General features: G+C 43.3%; 1 protein-coding gene across 2 annotated transcripts in view; it reads left to right on the top strand.

The window, feature by feature from the left end:
- The window catches only part of CIB2 (calcium and integrin binding family member 2), a 49,736-nt gene that overhangs the window by 9,259 nt on the left and 22,509 nt on the right, over positions 1-17,968 (top strand). The window contains exon 2 of one of the 2 annotated variants that reach the window (XM_080980860.1): positions 10,278-10,312. The exons of the other annotated variant lie outside the window; for it this stretch is intronic. Coding sequence (XP_080836986.1) covers positions 10,278-10,312 — 35 coding nt within the window. The remainder of the gene's footprint in view (positions 1-10,277; positions 10,313-17,968) is intronic. 2 annotated transcript variants of the gene reach the window in all.

The following is a 17,968-nucleotide window of genomic DNA, read 5'->3' as shown; positions in this document are numbered from 1 at the left end:
GTATATTTTGCTCTGCAAATTTAAGAGTTTTCTATACAGTCAGTCATTTCTATTCTCTGCCAAAAATTTACCAATGTAGGACACTGGAAGAACGTATGTTTTAAATTCACCGCTTGACTGTAACCTTCCCAAAAACCCCCTCAAAGTGGTTTCCCTAAAATATATAGCAATAAAATTATCAATAAAAAAGAATTAATAATAATTTATGACTTTTGGGGGGAAAGTAGGCTAAGAATTTTCTAAGTTGCTAAACATGTGGGTAGGCTAGTCTATACAATGTTTTTTCAGCAGACACCGAAAAGAGTGCAGGGAAGGCACCTCCTGATGTCAGTGAGCAGGGAGTTCCAAAGTGTAGGAGCTGCCACAATCAGGGATCTCTTTCCTACCAATGTGGAACAGATGATGATAAGTGGCGTCTGCAACAGAGCCAGTTCCGCAGATGGGAGCGTTGAATTGGCCTATATGGGGCATCACAATACTCCTCCCCAGCAGCAGTGCAGTATTCTTATTATCCCTGATTGAGCTCAGTGCCGCTCGTCTTCTTCCTTGCTGACTTGGACATTTGGATGACATTCCACTCCCTTTCTTGTTAAGTACTGGCCTTGGCTGCTTCTCCAGGCCGATATAATTACACAGCAGGTTGCTTTTGCAAGAGTTAACCCACTTCTCTTTGTTACCTTGCGCCAGCCTTTTGAAATGGAACTCCCTGAAGTGATAGCTCTGAAAAAGTGAGGTGTTTTGCACATTCTGGGATGAAGGCAGACTGGCCCTGGCAGCTCTTATTTCCCTTTGTGCCGATTCAGACCAGGTGACATCACCGACCAGGTGCCTGCTCCCCCCTCCCCCTGTGCCACGTAATACAAGCCCAGGAAAGAGCCTCACTTTCGGATCACTTGGGGGGGGGGGGAGGGCTTAATAATTGATGCTCCACTAGGCACAGAGAGGGCCTTGAAACCCAAACCAGTTTGGCCCAGCCCAGGTCTGCTGGTTCAGCTTCTTTCCTTTCTTATGGTTAGTTAGGGCTGGCAAATTAGAACATGTTTAGCTAGTCAGAATTAAACTAGTTTATTGGGGCATCCTGATTGTGTGTTTGGGGGTCTGTAAGAGCACCTCTTGCACCCTTGGCACCGGAGAGGAACACAGGCGCCTGCCTCATACTGAGTCAGACCACAGAGCTCAGTACTGACCACACTGACTGGCAGCAGTGGCTCTCCAGGATTTCGGATGGTGGACCTTTCTTCTATCAATAAAATAAAATAATAATAATAATAATAATAATAATAATAATAATTTATTATTTATACCCCGCCCATCTGGCTGGGTTTCCCCAGCCACTCTGGGCGGCTTCCAAAAGAATATTAAAATACAATGATACATCAAACATTAAAAGCTTCCCTAAACAGGGCTGCCTTCAGATGTCTTCTAAAAGTCTGGTAGTTGTTGTTCTCTTTGACATCTGGTGGGAGGGCGTTCCACAGGGAGGGCGCCACTACCGAGAAGGCCCTCTGCCCGGTTCCCCGTAACTTGGCTTCTCGTAGTGAGGGAACTGCCAGAAGGCCCTCGGTGCTGGACCTCAGTGTCCGGGTAGAACGATGGAGGTGGAGACGCTCCTTCAGGTATACTGGACCGAGGCCGTTTAGGGCTTTAAAGGTCAGCACCAACACTTTGAATTGTGCTCGGAAATAATAAAATATAATAAAATAATAAAATAAAATAAAATAAAATAATTCACTCTCATGAGTGAAGTGCAGGGGCTCTTTTTTGGTCTTGCTTACCTAACTTTTAAGCTGACTGGGGGTGGTGATTATGTTTTTTTTAACCTTTTTTATTTAGTTCATAAAATTTATATACAACTTGATTGGAAAAACCCCCCTCAAAGCAGTATTTGTGATTGCTCTTGCTTTCATTCTGTAAAGCATCTCACTGGCGCTCCGACTATTGCAGCCTTCCTGGCTTCTTGCACTTCAGTTCAAGACTCCTCCCATGGGGCCTTTTCAGCCCAGGAAGTGCCGGCAGCCAGGGAGGCTGAAGAGAGATGGAGAAATGTTTGCAGCAAAGAAGCAAGCAACCCCCCACCCCTCCTTGGCTACTTTGCCAGGTGTAAAGGTAAAACCCTCAGACAGGGCAACATGATAGAAGTATATAAATGGAGAAAGTAGGTGGAGAAAAGGTTTTCTCCGTCTCTCATAATACTCAGACTCATGGACACCCAATGAGGCTGAACGCTGGAAGATTCAGGACAGAGAAAGTGCAGTACTTTCCCCACCGACACACAGACAAACTATGCCACTTGCTCCTCCAGGAGGCATTGGATGGCTTTAAAAGAGGATGGGAGGCTTTCATGGCGGAAGAGGCTGTTGGCGGGACAGGAGGGGGCTCTTGGGCTGGCATCCTGCTTGCGGGTTTCCCCCGGGGGCACCTGGTTGGCCACTGTGAGAAGAGGATGCAGGACCGGATGGGCCCCTGGCCAATGTCGGAACCTGCGATCGGCCAAGCTCCTCCGGAATCGCCTCTGACGTGATTAACGACCTGAGCCTTTGATAAGGCACATTCCATTATGCAGAGAATCAAAGCAGCATGTGGAAGTGATGAGATTTATGGCTACATTGCAAAGAGTTTTATTTTCCTAACTACGCAGACAGAAAACACATCCTCTCTCTGTGAAAGCAGAGAGCAACTGAAACAAACAAAGGAACAGGAAACAGTAACATCATGTCCATCTCCCGTCTCCCGTGAGACTTCCAACAGCCTGGAATGTCTCTGGAATGTAAACAAAGTCTTGTGACTCAAAGCACTGCACAGTGGCAAACAGAAACTAACATCCTCCCCCTTTCTGTGAACATCACTGGGCAGTGTGTTAGTACAATCTCAGTACAAACCCAATTTCTGTACATAGGTACAGTGTTGATCCTTCGAAACATCCTTGGACAATAAATCAGCATGAATTTCATTACCTGGCATGTAGGACACCGTTACGAGTCCTTTCTGAACACAATCTCTAGCATGTTGCAGCTTCAATTGCAAGTGCTTTGTGCTTTGCTTACAACCTTCAGAAGTCAGCAAAGCCAAACATGCTTTGTTGTCCTGATAAACCTGGATTGGACACTTTACAGGAATTCTCATGACTTTAAACAATTGTAACAACCATTCACAATCCACAAGTGAATAAGACAGTGCATTCAGTTCAGCTTCACAAGAACTTAAGCTTACTGTTGTTTGCTTCTTGCACGACCAATCAAATAGACCCTGGTTGTACATATAGCAAACTCCAGACATGCTTTTCCTGTCTGTAGTATCACTTCCAAAACTCGCATCAGCAAATATCTCAAGACCATCAGACTTCTGATTGTTAAATCTCTGTCTGTAATGCATAGTGCCTTTCAAATAGCGTTCTTAAGGAAATCAGCCCTGAGTGCTCACTGGAAGGACAGATCGTGAAGCTGAGGCTCCAATACTTTGGCCACCTCATGAGAAGAGAAGACTCCCTTGAAAAGACCCTGATGTTGGGAAAGATTGAGGGCACAAGAAGAAGGGGACGACAGAGGATGAGATGGTTAGACAGTGTTCTCGAAGCTACAAACATGAGTCTGACCAAACTGCGGGAGGCAGCGGAAGACAGGAGTGCCTGGCGTGCTCTGGTCCATGGGGTCATGAAGAGTCGGACACGACTAAACAACTAAACAACAACATTATTTTAGTACACCAGTCACAGAAAATTGCTGATGTGTTAACCAAACTAAGCCTGATGGATGCTAACCCTGTAGACACACCAATGACAACAGGTTATCAGGTAGATGATACTGAAGAAGCATTTTATGACACTACACTGTACAGAAGTGTGCTAGGCAAACTAAACTTCATTGCCAGATGTTCAAGACCTGACACTGTAGTTAGCATGAATTTGCTAAGCAGACAAGTCAACAATCCTACTGTTAAGGATTGGAAAGCTCTGTGTGCAGCATCCGGAACAAAAAGAATGTTGCGTATTGATGCACCCAAGCTCTGAAGAACAACCGTTCCATAGCCTTGACTGGAGATCATGTGGTCATCCGCTTGGTGAATAGCACCTTCCTGCGGAGTAAAGGACACGAACAGGTGTTTGTCTTTGCAGACGTGCTGGGTCGCTCCCGAGTCAATGATGAAGAAAGATCTAGACGTCTTCTGGACCTTTGGAGTGAAGCGTGAGACCATAGCCTTGTGTTGCGTTGTCCTGGACATTGGCCCTTTGCCTTTGCCTTTTCCACGCATTGAGCTTTCGCTGCGCTGCTCTGTTGTCTTGGCCTTGGGATGTTTGTACTCCCTCTTCACGTGGCCAAGACGTCCACATGAGTAGCATTTCACTGACTTCAAAGCTTTGGCACCATCTAGTGGTTGCACTGCATTCTGGGATGACGTCTGTGAGGACTCCCCCTTGATGATACAGCTAGCACTATGCTGACCCGCTTCATTCAACACCACAGCAGTAATATGCGCTACTGTTAGCTGAGCAGTAGGCAAAACAGCAAGCTGGCTGGCAATCACTTCCCAGCTTGAACCCAAAGAATGTAGAATCATGAAGGAATACACAGCCTCTGGGAAGGTGATTCCACACTGTTGCAACTCATGCCTGAGATTCTGTATTTCCATGAGGTGAGCACGTACATCTGCTCCATCAACAAGTGTCATATCATGCAACCTGGCATAAAAGTACAAAGAAGCTCCCGCCTCTGTTCTTAAATGTGACTGTTGGAGACTGTCCCACATCTCTCTGGCTGAGGCCTTGTCACGCAAAAGACATAGCTCTTCAGGGGACACAATCAGCGTCAGAGTTCCCCTTGCTTTGGAATCCTTAGCCTCCCATGCTTCGGTAACTGGAGCTGGGGGGGTGGGGCGTCTGTTATCACATTAAATAGACCCTCTTTTCTTAGCAGAGCTTCTGCATACTGCACCCAGTCCTGATAATTCCTCTTTGTGAGCTTCGGAATTGCCATTGCATTTTGAAGGGCCTCCATTATTCTGGCATTAGCCTTCTGTGTCATTTTGAAGCAGGCTCTGTCTGTTTACAAGCAGCTGCATTCCAAAAGCACCCTTCTTGAGGCATTTGCATGCCCCTGAGCTTCTGCCACAATTGGTCAGTGCTTTGGCTAGAAGTTCAAAAGGACTGGCAGGCTTCCCGGGGCAAGAGCACATACCTCTCATCAATCTTCTTGACATGCAGAGAAGATAAGCTGCATTCCGTTCTTCTGGGCCCATAACCAAAAATGTTGGAACCTGCGATTGGCCGAGCTCCTCCGGAATCGCCTCCGACGTGATTAACGACCTGAGCCTTTGATAAGGCTCCAGGCACATTCCCCATTACTCAGAGAATCAAAGCAGCATGCGGAAGTGATGAAATTTATGGCTACATTGCAAAGAGTTTTATTTTCCTAGCTATGCAGACAGAAAACACATCCTCTCTCTGTGAAAGCAGAGAGCAATTGAAAAAAAAAAAAGGAACAGGAAACCAGTAACGTCACATCCATCTCCCGTCTCCTGTGAGACTTCCAACAGCCTGGAATGTCTCTGGAATGTAAACAGAGTCTTGTGACTCAAAGCACTGCACAGTGGCAAACAGAAACTAACAGCCAGATCCAGCAGATGCTCTGCTCATGTTCTTAGAGTCTTGTCTTTTTGGCAACTACTGAATAAGTTCTTCTTCTAAATAGAGAGCTTTATCCCTGCTGTTTTTATTTAATTATTATTTCTTATTCTTATTCATTTTATTTCTATACCACTTTATATTTTTAACATTAATACCTCAAAGTAGTTTGCAATCAACATTAAAACATCAAATTTTTAGAATTAAACATTACAGAAGAAGATCAAACATGAAATATAAACTCAAAGCAACATAATTAACAAAAAAGTAAAATATTGTAAAATCATAGAATCATAGAATTATAGAGATTGAAGAGACCCCCAAGGGTCCTCTCAGCCAGAAAGCATCCCTGGCAGATGGCTACCCAACCTCTGCTTAAAAACCTCCAAGGAAGGAGAGTCCACAACCTCCCGAAGGAGACCATTCCATTGCTGAACAGCAATTACTGTCAGAAAGTCCTTCCTGATGTTTAGTCGAAATCTCCTGTCTTGTTTGACTCCTGCCCTTCAGAGCTGGAAAAAGCTTGCTCCATTATCTTTTTTATCTTAAAGATTTCAAAACAAGACATTTTATGCAGCAAACCTTTTTTATTATCTTAAAGTTTTCAAAATAAGACATTACTAAAGGAGGTCAAATGTAGAACACACATTTAAAACAGCATAGTTAGCAAGAGAATAAAGCATTTTCTTAAACACAGAACATAATTGTGCTGTTGTTGTTTTAAGTTGTTTCTCTATATGTAATTGTTTTCTAATTGTTCTTACAGATTCCATTGTTTTAAATGTTTTCTATATGCCAGCTGTTTTTGGATGCCACACAGGAAGCGATTCATAAATGAAATTATCACCACCACCTCCAAATACCCCAATATACCCAATGTTATAGCAGGGGACTTCAATGCTCGCATTGCAACAAACTGGGAGTCTTTAATCAAAGCCAAATGGTGGATAACCCCAGAATTCATTAATGACCTCTCCCTCCATAATCAAAGACTTTCTAAAGACAAAAGGGTAAATGAAGCAGGAACCCTTCTTTACCAATTGGTACTACGTCTAAACTTAGTGATTCTAAACGGGAACTGCCCGCCAGACGTACCGGGTGAGTTTACACACATAAGCTCCTCTGCAAACAGTGTCCTGGATTATATGTTAGTATCTCATGACATATTCCCCAAATTTTCCCATTTTAAAGTCGAAAACATTCAACTGAGCGACCACTTACCGTTGGTCGCCACAATGACTATAGACTGGACCCCAGATGGAGACAAGCACCCAACACATCTGATTACGAACTCAGCATTGCAAATCAAAAGTGTAAAATGGTCCGAACTACAGGCCCAAAAATACTCAGCATATTTCCAACAAGGGCTAAAACAAGCATATTCAGGCTTAATCGAGAATTATTATGATTATGACCAAACTCTAAGACTATTCTCGAATCTGTCAGAAGATCTAACGTCTTTTTTCTCTGTCCCGACGCATAAAATAAATCAAACACAAAGGAAGATAGGTGCCTTGTGGTTCAATAGTGCTTGTAAACAGGCTAGACAACTTCTTGGTAACATCTACAAAGAGTATAAAGCCTCCGGGGCAACGGTCTTGCCAAAAGAATATTTCCAAGCAAAATCAGCCTACAAGCAAATTCAAAAGGGAGCCAGACAGGAATGGCAAGTGAATCAATGGCGAGCAATCATAGAAGCCTCATCATCACGGAACTCCAGACAATTTTGGCTCCTGGTAAATAAAAGAACTAAAAGATACCCTTTGACTATTATTCCTGCCCCGGTTTGGGAATCCTACTTAAAAAACTACTTTGCCACAACTGACTGTATTGCTAACACAAGAGATGAATTTCAAGATCAGCTTCCCCTCTGGCCCCCCACCGATCCGGAAGACATCCATGACTTGATCGTTAAACTCAAAACAGGGAAAGCGCCTGGGCCAGACCTGATCCCGGCAGAAGCTATAAAATACCACGCGGACTGGTGGGCTAAAGTTCTGGCGACCATCTTCGATGCCGTTAACAACTCTGGAAAGATCCCGGAAGTATGGAAGGACGCTGTTATCGTTCCAATCCACAAAAAGGGCTCACCAGATGACCCGGGGAATTACAGAAATATCAGTCTGCTCTCAATAGTGGGGAAACTGTATGCCCGCTTCTTGCTGAACAGACTTAACCAATGTGCCGAAGAGAAAAAATTAATTGGGCCCGAACAAGCTGGATTCCGCCCAAAACAGTCAACAATTAATCATATTCTAATTTTACAGCATCTTTTTTTTTTTTTTTAAATAATCTTTATTAAAGTTTCAAAAGGTTACAAAAAAACAAAACAAAAACACACACAAAAATAACACAAAACACGACATAAAAAAAAAAAAAATTCCACCTTTTAAGTCTCATTTTCAATAACTTCTTTTCATGACTTCCCCACGCCTCCCCTTATTGTATTCCAACTCCGATTGTTTATTCAAGCAAGTTTTTATCCTTAATGTCCTAATCATAATTTATTAATTTACTTAACCATAAATTATTAATGTGATTCTTTATAATAATTTTAAACCTTAATTCATTATTATCCATTAATTTAGATTATTTAGCAATTTTTAGAATATATACCTTAATCATACATAAAAAGAGATAAAAAAAAAAGAGATATAAAAACAAATAATAAAATACCTTCCCTAAGATTGTCCCTAATTCCCATCCACAGATTCCCCATTCTTATAATAATAAAGAGCACTAATTTTACAGCATCTTGCCTGGAAATATTCCACCCCAAAGGGTGGCCAACTCTGTGTGGCATTCATTGACCTAAAGGCAGCATTCGATAGTATCCCCAGGAGCATCCTCTGGGAAAAACTCTCCCGCTGGGGCATCGACAGAAGGCTTCTCTGGCTAATAATCAAACTCCATGAGAACTCAGCGGCTAGAGTGAGACTCACCCCGGAGGGTGATCTCACCAATCCAATTCCCATTAACAGAGGTGTCCGACAGGGTTGTATATTGGCTCCATTCCTGTTCAACTTGTTCATAAGCGATATGAGGACTCCCCTAATAGAGGCTCAAGAAAGGATTCATGCACCCCGCCTAGCACTTTATCGCTGCCCTTTGTTACTGTATGCGGATGACGCAGTCATCCTTTCCTTTTCTAGAGTAGGTCTCAGGAGGGCCTTAAAATTTTTTGGATCGTACTGTAACGCAAATTCCCTTACAATTAATTATGGAAAATCTAAGATCCTAATTTTCTCAAAGAGCCGGAAACTCCATAATTGGAGAATTGATGGGAGAGTCATCGAACAAGTCTATAGATTCCAATACTTGGGAGTTTGGTTACAACATAACCTTAGATGGAAGGCCCATGTAGCCTATGTTACAAATAGAGCCAAAGCTATCTCCTTGGCGATCTTGCGATTCTTCTTCACCGATGGGGCCCTTCATATCCCATCGGCGTTGAAAGTCTTCAAGGCCAAGGTGATCCCGACAATTGCCTATGCCATCTCAATTTGGGGGACTTTTGTCAATCTATCTCACTTAGAGGTTATTCAAAATCAGTTTTTAAGAGGGATATTGAAACTGCCCAACTGTGTAAGTAATACAGCGTTACGCATGGAACTTAATACTGTATCCCTGGAAAACGCTCTGTGGAAGCACATACTTTGTCACTGGTTATCTCTATGGCACAATCTCCCAAACTTGTACTTGATACAATGTATGTGGAGAGATGATTTCCAGAGCCCATGGGTAAAAAATTTACAGCTGAAAATAACGGCAATGGGAATCTCCCCATCCAAATTACTAGAGCAGGACATAGTTCCAGCTAAAAGAACAGTAACCTGTAAACTAGAGGAGATGGACTTGCAGCAGAAAATGGTCTTGGGCAATGGTACCTGCTCACCTCTAAACCTTGGTTTATCACCCCTCTTAAGGCTCCCAAACTATTTGAATTCCTTAACTTCTTCGGCTCATAGATATGCCTTTGTAAAGGCAAGATTCAACACCTTCCCATCGAACATGCTGAGAAATAGATTCTCCAATGGACAGATATCGCTCTTATGTGATTGTAATTGTGGGGCACCGGAATCGTTGCATCACATAATTTTTGACTGTGCTTTTCACTCATCGGCCAGGAGCAAGTTTCTTGCCCAATATCTAAAGGGAATTGCCGATGATACAAATGAAGCCAAACTGAGATATCTATTAAATGATGATGACCCCCTAAGATCACTCACTGTTGCCAGATTCTTGATCAGTGTCCTATCCCTAAAGAAGAGAAACGGACTCCTGTGTGGCTCGGAAAATCCCTTTAAACCATGATCTATGTTTTAGGATGTAACTAGGTGAATCACCATTGATGTCTTCTATTGATTTGTGAGCAGATGGTGATGGTTATGTTACAAATTTATTGCAACGTATGATGTTGGTCTTTTGTTTTTGTTCTGCTTTGGTTCTTGTCTGTTTTTTGTAAGTTTTGACGGTTTTAAATTTGGAGGTTCAAGTACATTATGTTGGTATGGGAAACTGTCGTGTGATGGGCCAATGGCCGTAATAAAGATCAATCCAATCCAATATCACCACCACCCTCTCAAATCAATCAATGCTTTTCTTACCACCTTCCCAATGAAAACACCATGTTTCCTTTCTCTTTTTGTCTCATTTGCAGGATTGCACTTTCTTCACACGAAAGGAAATCCTTCGGTAAGCAGATCACACTTCCTTCTGCTCTGCTAATTTGTGCTGGGGCTGGTGGTGGTGCTCACATCATTCCCAGTGGAAGGAATTCAGGAAGTTCAGATTCCTTTTTAGAAGAAAGGGTTTGTGTACTGAGATGTAATGCTTGGTGATATAGAAACCACCCAAGTGAAGCAAGATAAAAGAAAGGACTTCTTCATGCAGTCCAGTTAAACTATGGAACTCCCTGCCACAGGAGGCAGCCATGGCCACCAACCTGGATGGCTTTAAAGAGGATTGCACCAATTTATGACGGAGGAGAGGGCTATGGATGTCTGCTAGCCAGGATGGCCATGCTCTGCCTCTGCAGCGATGCCTTTGAATACCAGTTGCGAGAAACTGCAGGGAGAGGGCTTTTGTGCTTGCCAGTTTCCCACAGATATCTGCCACTGTGAGAACGGGATGCTGGGTTAGATGGGTCCTAGGCCTGATCTAGCAGGCTGTTTGCATGTTCTTGCGTTCTTATCGGTTTGGTTTAAGAGGGAGAAGATGATCCCAGTGAGGGCAAGCTGCTGCTTGGCACCATCTGGCGGCCACCGCCTTTGTCTGCCTGATCTGGACCATCGTTGTCTCTGCTGAGGACTCATCTGCACAGGCCTTTGCTGGGGGCCCTCTAGGCACAAGTCCATCCAGGCTTCCCAGGCCCAGCTCCGAGCGCTTTGCTTTGTCCTGGTGCTTTCCCTTGGAAAACCTGTGTTTTGCCGCTGAATTGGAGCAGGCAGCAATTCTCAGAACCTGATAGCTGGTTGCTCCAATTCAGCGGTAAAATGTGGGTTTTTCTGGGGAAAGTGCTGGGACAAACAAACACCCTGCTTGGAGACGGACCTGGAAAGCCTGGGCGTGTGCCTAGAAACACGGAGCAAAGCTAAGAGTGGATGAGGCCCAGCTAGCTGTGCCCTTTCCAGGGCTCTGGCAGAGGTCTTTCCTATCACCTCCTGCCTTATCTATTGTGGAGATTCCAGGGATCTATGAAGCAGGGACCATACAAACCGCACTTTCTACAACGGAGTGATTGTCCTGCTTCCAGGCACTGTCTGGCTTTCCTACCATTTAGCCCAGTGTTGTCTACTCTGGCTGTCAGCTGCTGTCCAAGAACTCAGGCCAGGGTTGCTCCTGCCCTCCTAGCTGAGAGCCTCCTGAGATGCCGATCAATGAACACGCTCAGATGATGATGACCCAGACAAGGAGTCTCTGCTCCCTTTTACAGATGTTTCCCATACCAGAAGAAATGTCATGTCTTCATGCTTTCAGGCTGGTCTCATCACAAATGTTTTCAGCAGACACTGAAAAAAGTACAGTGAAGGCACTTGCCTGATGTCAATGGGCAGGGAGTTCCACAGAGTAGGTGCTGCCACACCCAGAGATCAATTTCTTGCAGGTGCAGAAGGGTTTTATGTGGCACTTACAGCAGTGCCAGCTAGTGTAGACCCTCCCTAGAATTATATGTATTCATTTCAGCAAAAACAAGTGTCACTTCTGTGTTCAGTGTACCTAAAAGGTAAAATAAAAATGAATGATAATTCTCTGTCCAGCCAAGGCTGCAGGACTTTCAGTTCCCACAAAGAACATAATAGTCTGAGGAGAAAAGAATGTGTCAGGCAGGCACTGGAGGGTGGAATAAGGGAACTGTGCTAATGGGTACAGTCTCCGTTGGTTTATTGATGCCCTGCCTGGCTGACCCTTCCTCACAAATATTTCCCCTTAGGAACAGCCAACATTTTCTGTCTGCTAGGTATGCTGTATCTTTGCATGGCTCAGCCAAACCCCCCATCCTTCCCAAACTGGTGTTCTGTTGAAACCGGACCTCTTGTTTCTCCAAAGTTTTCTTTGCCTCCAAAAGATGCTTCCATTCCCCTGCCAAGTCTCTTTGAAAGAGTGCTAGAATTTCATTCTTTGTTTGGCAGGTGTGAGATTAACCTAATTCATCATTTTAAAGAGGCTGTGTGTGGTGCGTGTATGCTTTTATTTCTCTGCCCTGCTTTTGAATGCCAGTTGCTGGAAACCATGGGGGGGGGGGGAGTATTCTCACACTGGGATGGGATCCCGCTTGCGAGTTTCCTACAGGCATCTGGGTAGTCACTTTGAGAACAGGAGGTTGGAGTAGATGGGCTATTGGCCTGATCCAGCAGAGCTCTTAATGCTCTTCTGAACCTCTGGCTTTTGTGTGGCTGGCATGCAGCCTCCCGTGCAAAGGTGAGAGTTGCACCCATTGCTCTGTCTGCTTTTGCCTCTGGCCCCTGAAAACTTTCCCATGTGGAAATGTGGCCCTTGGACTGAAGGAGGTTCTGCACCCTGAACAACTTCTCTCTTTCATGGCTGCTCATCATCTACTGGTATTCAAAATCTTGAGATTAACTGCAGCCGTGATGAGTAGCCAGCGGTGGACTTTCATTCCAAGATGACAACTCCCCACGTTGCCCTTTCCCAAAGGACCTAGGGTCAGGCTCCATGGCCCAGTTCCACCTTCTCCTTCCTGTAAAAATGTTCAAGAGAGTGGAATAATTAAATCTGGGAGCCTCTCCCGGCTAATGGATTTTTGCCTGTCTCCTTCTTCTTTCAATGATAATTTGAAGAAAACCTTTAATGAGGGAATATGATTGATGCTTGTCCACAGCAAGAAAGAAAGAAAGAAATGTGCTCCAAGATCCCATTAGTAACTGGCAATAGATGGAGATAAAAAGCAGGCTTTTCAGGGTAGCTCAGCAGGCATCCCAGATGGAGCATGGATCTCTGAAAGTGTATGTGGCACAACATCCATGGGAGCACATAGCACCTCGGGACTTGGCCTCTGAGAGATGCAACACCCTCCCGCCTATGGATTCACGGAGGGGGCCGTGTTGCTTTCCACTGAGCCAGCTAATTGGTTCTGGGTCTGTCTGTCACAACATGAAATTACTCCTAAGGAGAATTGCTTCAGCTTTGGATTTTTTGGAAGGCCACAGGCAGAGGCGTAGGAAGGTCAGGTGGTACCTGGTGCAGAAAATTTCTTGTCACCCCCCTACCCGTTGATTTTTTTAATTTTTTTTTGCCTTCAAAAATGGTTTTACGTTATTTCATATTTTCTTACAAAGGAATATGGATTCTGCGCCTCTGATAAAAAGTAGCCGACTGTGGACTTAAATCTACAGGATGGATTGTGTTTAGGCTTTACACAGAGAGGAACCCCACATGGGTTTCCCCGCATGTAACGTAACAGGCAGGGAGCCAGCGCAGATGGAGAGAAAGACCTTGGGGGAGGGGAGGACAAAAGAGTGCCAAAGTCAGCCCATTTGATCCTCTTTGGGGTGGGAGCGCTAGGGCTCTGGGACCACCCTCCCCAAAAGATTAACTTGTCTTCAATGTATTGTTACCACTGTTATTCTATAGTTCAGATCCTTTTTAAATTAAACACTTTCTCTAAAATTAAAACAGCAGAAGTAATCAGTAGCATAGATATCAAAGGAAAGGCAAGAGAACAGAAGATATCAAAGGAAAGGCAAGAGATACAAGGGAGACACAGATACACCAGCACACAAAAGTAAATAAAATCCAGCCTTGGGGAGAGGGGTGGGAATGTACAGTTTGCTGTACTTAGCCTTGAGATAGGAGACTGAAAGGGCTTAAGAAATAAAAAATAAAAGTCTTGCGTCTAGGAATATTTTTCTGCAAAAGCATCAGACTGGTTGTCAAAAGTGTGAACTTCATTAATAGACCCTAATTAGCCACAGAATAGCTTTGCTGCTTTTTCTCATCTTCTTTTAATTACACAACTGCTTTTTTTTTGGGGGGGGGGGTCCTGGCTTCACGCAGGGGAGGCTGGGGGCAAAGGGGAGGCCGGCCTGCCGAGCTGCTCCTCCCGGCGCCACACGCGGGCAAAGCGGGCCGGCAGCGCTGCCATTGTCCCACACGCTCCACTTTGGGGGGCAGCAAAGGTTTTTCGGAGAGGGGTTTGGGCCCGAAGGGACAGGCCTCCTCAGCAGCCCAGAAAGTCGGCCTAGGGAAGAAAAGGAGGCCGAGTAGACCAGGCCTTGCCTTACCTTCGCCCCGCCCCCAACCCAGCTGGCCAATCGGCTGTGTGCAGGGGGCGGGGCGAAGGCAAGGCCAGGCCTGGTCTACTCGCGGAGTCTCATTTTCTTCCCCTAGGCCGACTTTGCAGGACCTGGGAAGCCAAGTGGAGGGTGGGGCAGTAGGACGGGTCATAAAAAACTTTTTTAAAAAAATGCCTGCTCCAAAGGTCTTATTTTACTAAACTAGGGATTATATAGCTATATAATTTCTTGCATATCAGTTAATATCTTGACCCTGCTCCACTGAATGGAAATTTCAGCCTTCATGACATAGGGAAACAACCCAAGTAAACAGCTATTTTCGTGGAGGAGGGTCGAGTTATTAACTGATATGCATGGAATTTCACATATAGCTATATAATCCCTAGTGTACTAAGATAAGACCTTTGGAGCAGGCACTTTTATTAAAAAAAAGTTTTTTATGAACCACCCTAGTAGGGCAGTAATTGTTCCTTGATCATTTGTCACCCTCTCCATGATGGCACCCGGGGCGCCCCTCCCCCGCCCCCTTCCTACACCCCTGGACACAGGTAAATTTTATGACATCAGCTATTGTCTGGCCATAGCCTTTCCCCCATTTCTGTGTTATTTATGTTTTTTTTTAATATAGATTTTTATTGGTTTTACAGCATTTTTTAAACAATACAAACAAATAAAAAGACAAACAAACATGTATAATTTCACAACCTTTTTTCCATAACCTTCGTTTCTCGGACTCCCCCATACCTCCCCTTTCTGCATCCCTGTTTGCAAAATTATTTCAGCAGCTTTTGAGCAATTTTATCAAATATATGTCCTCTTAGTCCTTTCTCTAACTTAATCTTATGTCACTGTTTCCCCTTTTCTCTCAGCACCTCGGCATTTTAGCATTCATCAATTTTATAATAGCTCTTAAGATAAGTTTTAAATTTCTTCCAGTCCTCTTCCGCCGTCTCTTTCCTCTGATCACGGATTCTGCCAGTCATCTCAGCCAGTGTCATATAGTCCATCACTTTCATCTGCCATTCTTCCACGGTGGGTAGGTCTTGTGTCTTCCAATACTTTGCGATGAGTATTCTTGCTGCTGTCGTCGCATACATAAAGAAAATTCTATCTTTCTTTGACACCAATTGGCCGACAATGCCCAAGAGAAAGGCCTCTGGTTTCTTAGGGAAAGTACATTTAAGTACCTTTTTCATTTCATTATATATCATTTCCCAGAAAGCCTTAATCTTCGGGCACCTCCACCAAAGGTGATAAAAAGTACCTTCAGTTTCTTTACACTTCCAACACTTATTATCAGGCAAATGATAAATTTTTGCTAGCTTGACTGGGGTCATGTACCACCTGTAGATCATTTTCATAACATTTTCCTTTAAGGCATTACATGCCGTAAATTTTATACCGGTGTTCCACAACCATTCCCAGTCAGCAAACATAATATTGTGACCAATGTCCTGTGCCCACTTAATCATAGCCGATTTAACTGTTTCATCTTGTGTATTCCATTTCAGCAGCAAGTTATACATTCTTGACAAATTCTTGGTATTGGGTTCTAACAATTCAGTTTCTAATTTTGATTTCTCCACCTGGAAGCCAATTTTCCTATCTTGTTTGTAAACCTCCATTATTTGATAATAATGGAGCCAATCTCTTACTTTAGGTTTCAATTTCTCATGACTCTGCAATTTCAATTTATCTCCATCTTGTTCCAAGATTTCCCAATACTTTGGCCATTCGGCCTCCATATTGAGTTTCTTCAATGCCTTAGCCTCCAAGGGTGACAACCATCTAGGGGTTTTGTTTTCCAACAAGTCTTTATATCTTATCCAAACCTTAAATAACGCTTTTCTGACAATGTGATTTTTAAAGGCCCTATGCACTTTGATTTTATCATACCATAGATATGCATGCCAGCCAAATGTATTATTGAAACCTTCCAAGTCCAAGATATCTGTGTTCTCGAGGAGCATCCACTCTTTCAGCCAGCAAAACGCTGCTGCTTCATAGTACAATTTTAAGTCCGGCAGGGCAAATCCCCCTCTTTCTTTTGCATCTGTAAGTACTTTAAATTTTATTCTGGGCTTTTTGCCCTGCCAGACAAATTTCGAAATATCTTTCTGCCACCTCTTGAAACAGTCCATCTTGTCAAGAATCTGCAAAGTTTGAAACAAAAATAACATTCTAGGCAATACATTCATCTTAATAACTGCAATTCGGCCTAACATTGACAATTTCAAATTTGACCATATTTCTAGATCTTTTTTAATTTCTGACCAACATTTTTCATAATTGTCTTTATACAAGTTCAAATTTTTAGATGTCAAGTGAACCCCTAGGTATTTCACCTTCTTAACCACTGTCAAACCTGTCTCTTCTTGAAATTTCTCCTTCTCCATAGCTGTTAAGTTTTTTTTCTAAAACTTTAGTCTTTTGTTTGTTCAGTTTGAATCCGGCTACCTGGCCGAATTGTTGAATTATCTCCAACACCCTTTTTGTACTAGTGTCTGGCTCTTGTAAAGTTAGTACTAAGTCATCTGCGAAGGCCCTTAACTTGTAATGTTTAGCTCCGACCTGTACACCTTTAACCTGCTGGTCATCTCTAATCATATTTAGCAACACCTCCAGAACAGAAATAAAAAGCAATGGGGAAATTGGGCACCCCTGTCGTGTCCCTTTTTCTATCTTAAATTCTTCAGTTATCACATTATTTACAATCAACTTAGCTTTTTGTTCAGAGTATATCGCACCCATACCATTCTCAAATCCTTGGCCTACCCCCATCCCATGAAGATTCTTTTTCATAAAACTCCAAGAAATATTGTCAAAGGCTTTCTCCGCGTCCACAAATATCAGGACTGCTTTAGTGTTTATATTCACCTCCAATAGTTCCAAAATGTCTATTATATTCCTCACATTATCTGATAAATGCCTTTTTGGGAGAAAGCCTGCTTGGTCCTTATTAATCTTCTCCATCAACACTCTTTTCAATCTTTTTGCCAAAATGTCTGCAAAGATTTTGTAATCCACATTAAGTAGTGATATTGGGCGGTAGTTCTTGAGTTGAGTCTTTTCAGTCTCTGTCTTTGGTATGAGTGTAATATAAGCTTCTTTCCACGATTCTGGCGCCCTTTTCCCCTCTAAAATCTCGTTACAGACTTCCTTTAACGGTTGAACCAACCACTCCTTCAAAGCTTTGTAGTATCTGGAAGTCAGTCCATCTGGTCCAGGAGATTTGCCCAATTGCATGTTCTGAATGGCACCCTCTATCTCTTGTTCTGTTATTCTCTGGTTTAGATCCACCTTACTTTGATGAGAGATTTTTTGTAATCCATATTTTTTAAGGAATTCGTTTATGTCCTCTTCATTCTGTGATCCCTGTGAATATAATTTTTTAAAATAACTCAAGAAACAGTTTCTAATCTTGTTGGGTTTGGATATATTCTTTCCATCCACTTCTAGATTTGTGACTGTATTTAGTTTCTGTCTTTTCTTCAATTGCCAAGCCAGAAGTTTGCCACATTTATCTGCAGATTCAAATGTCTTTTGTCTCATTTGCTTTATCTTCCACTCAATCTCTTGATTCATCAATTCCATA

Source organism: Podarcis pityusensis (assembly GCF_964106645.2).
Source record: "Podarcis pityusensis genome assembly, chromosome: 14".
NCBI lineage: Eukaryota > Metazoa > Chordata > Lepidosauria > Squamata > Lacertidae > Podarcis > Podarcis pityusensis.
Note: the sequence above shows the minus strand (reverse complement) of the source record. Positions and strands in the feature narration are given on the sequence as shown.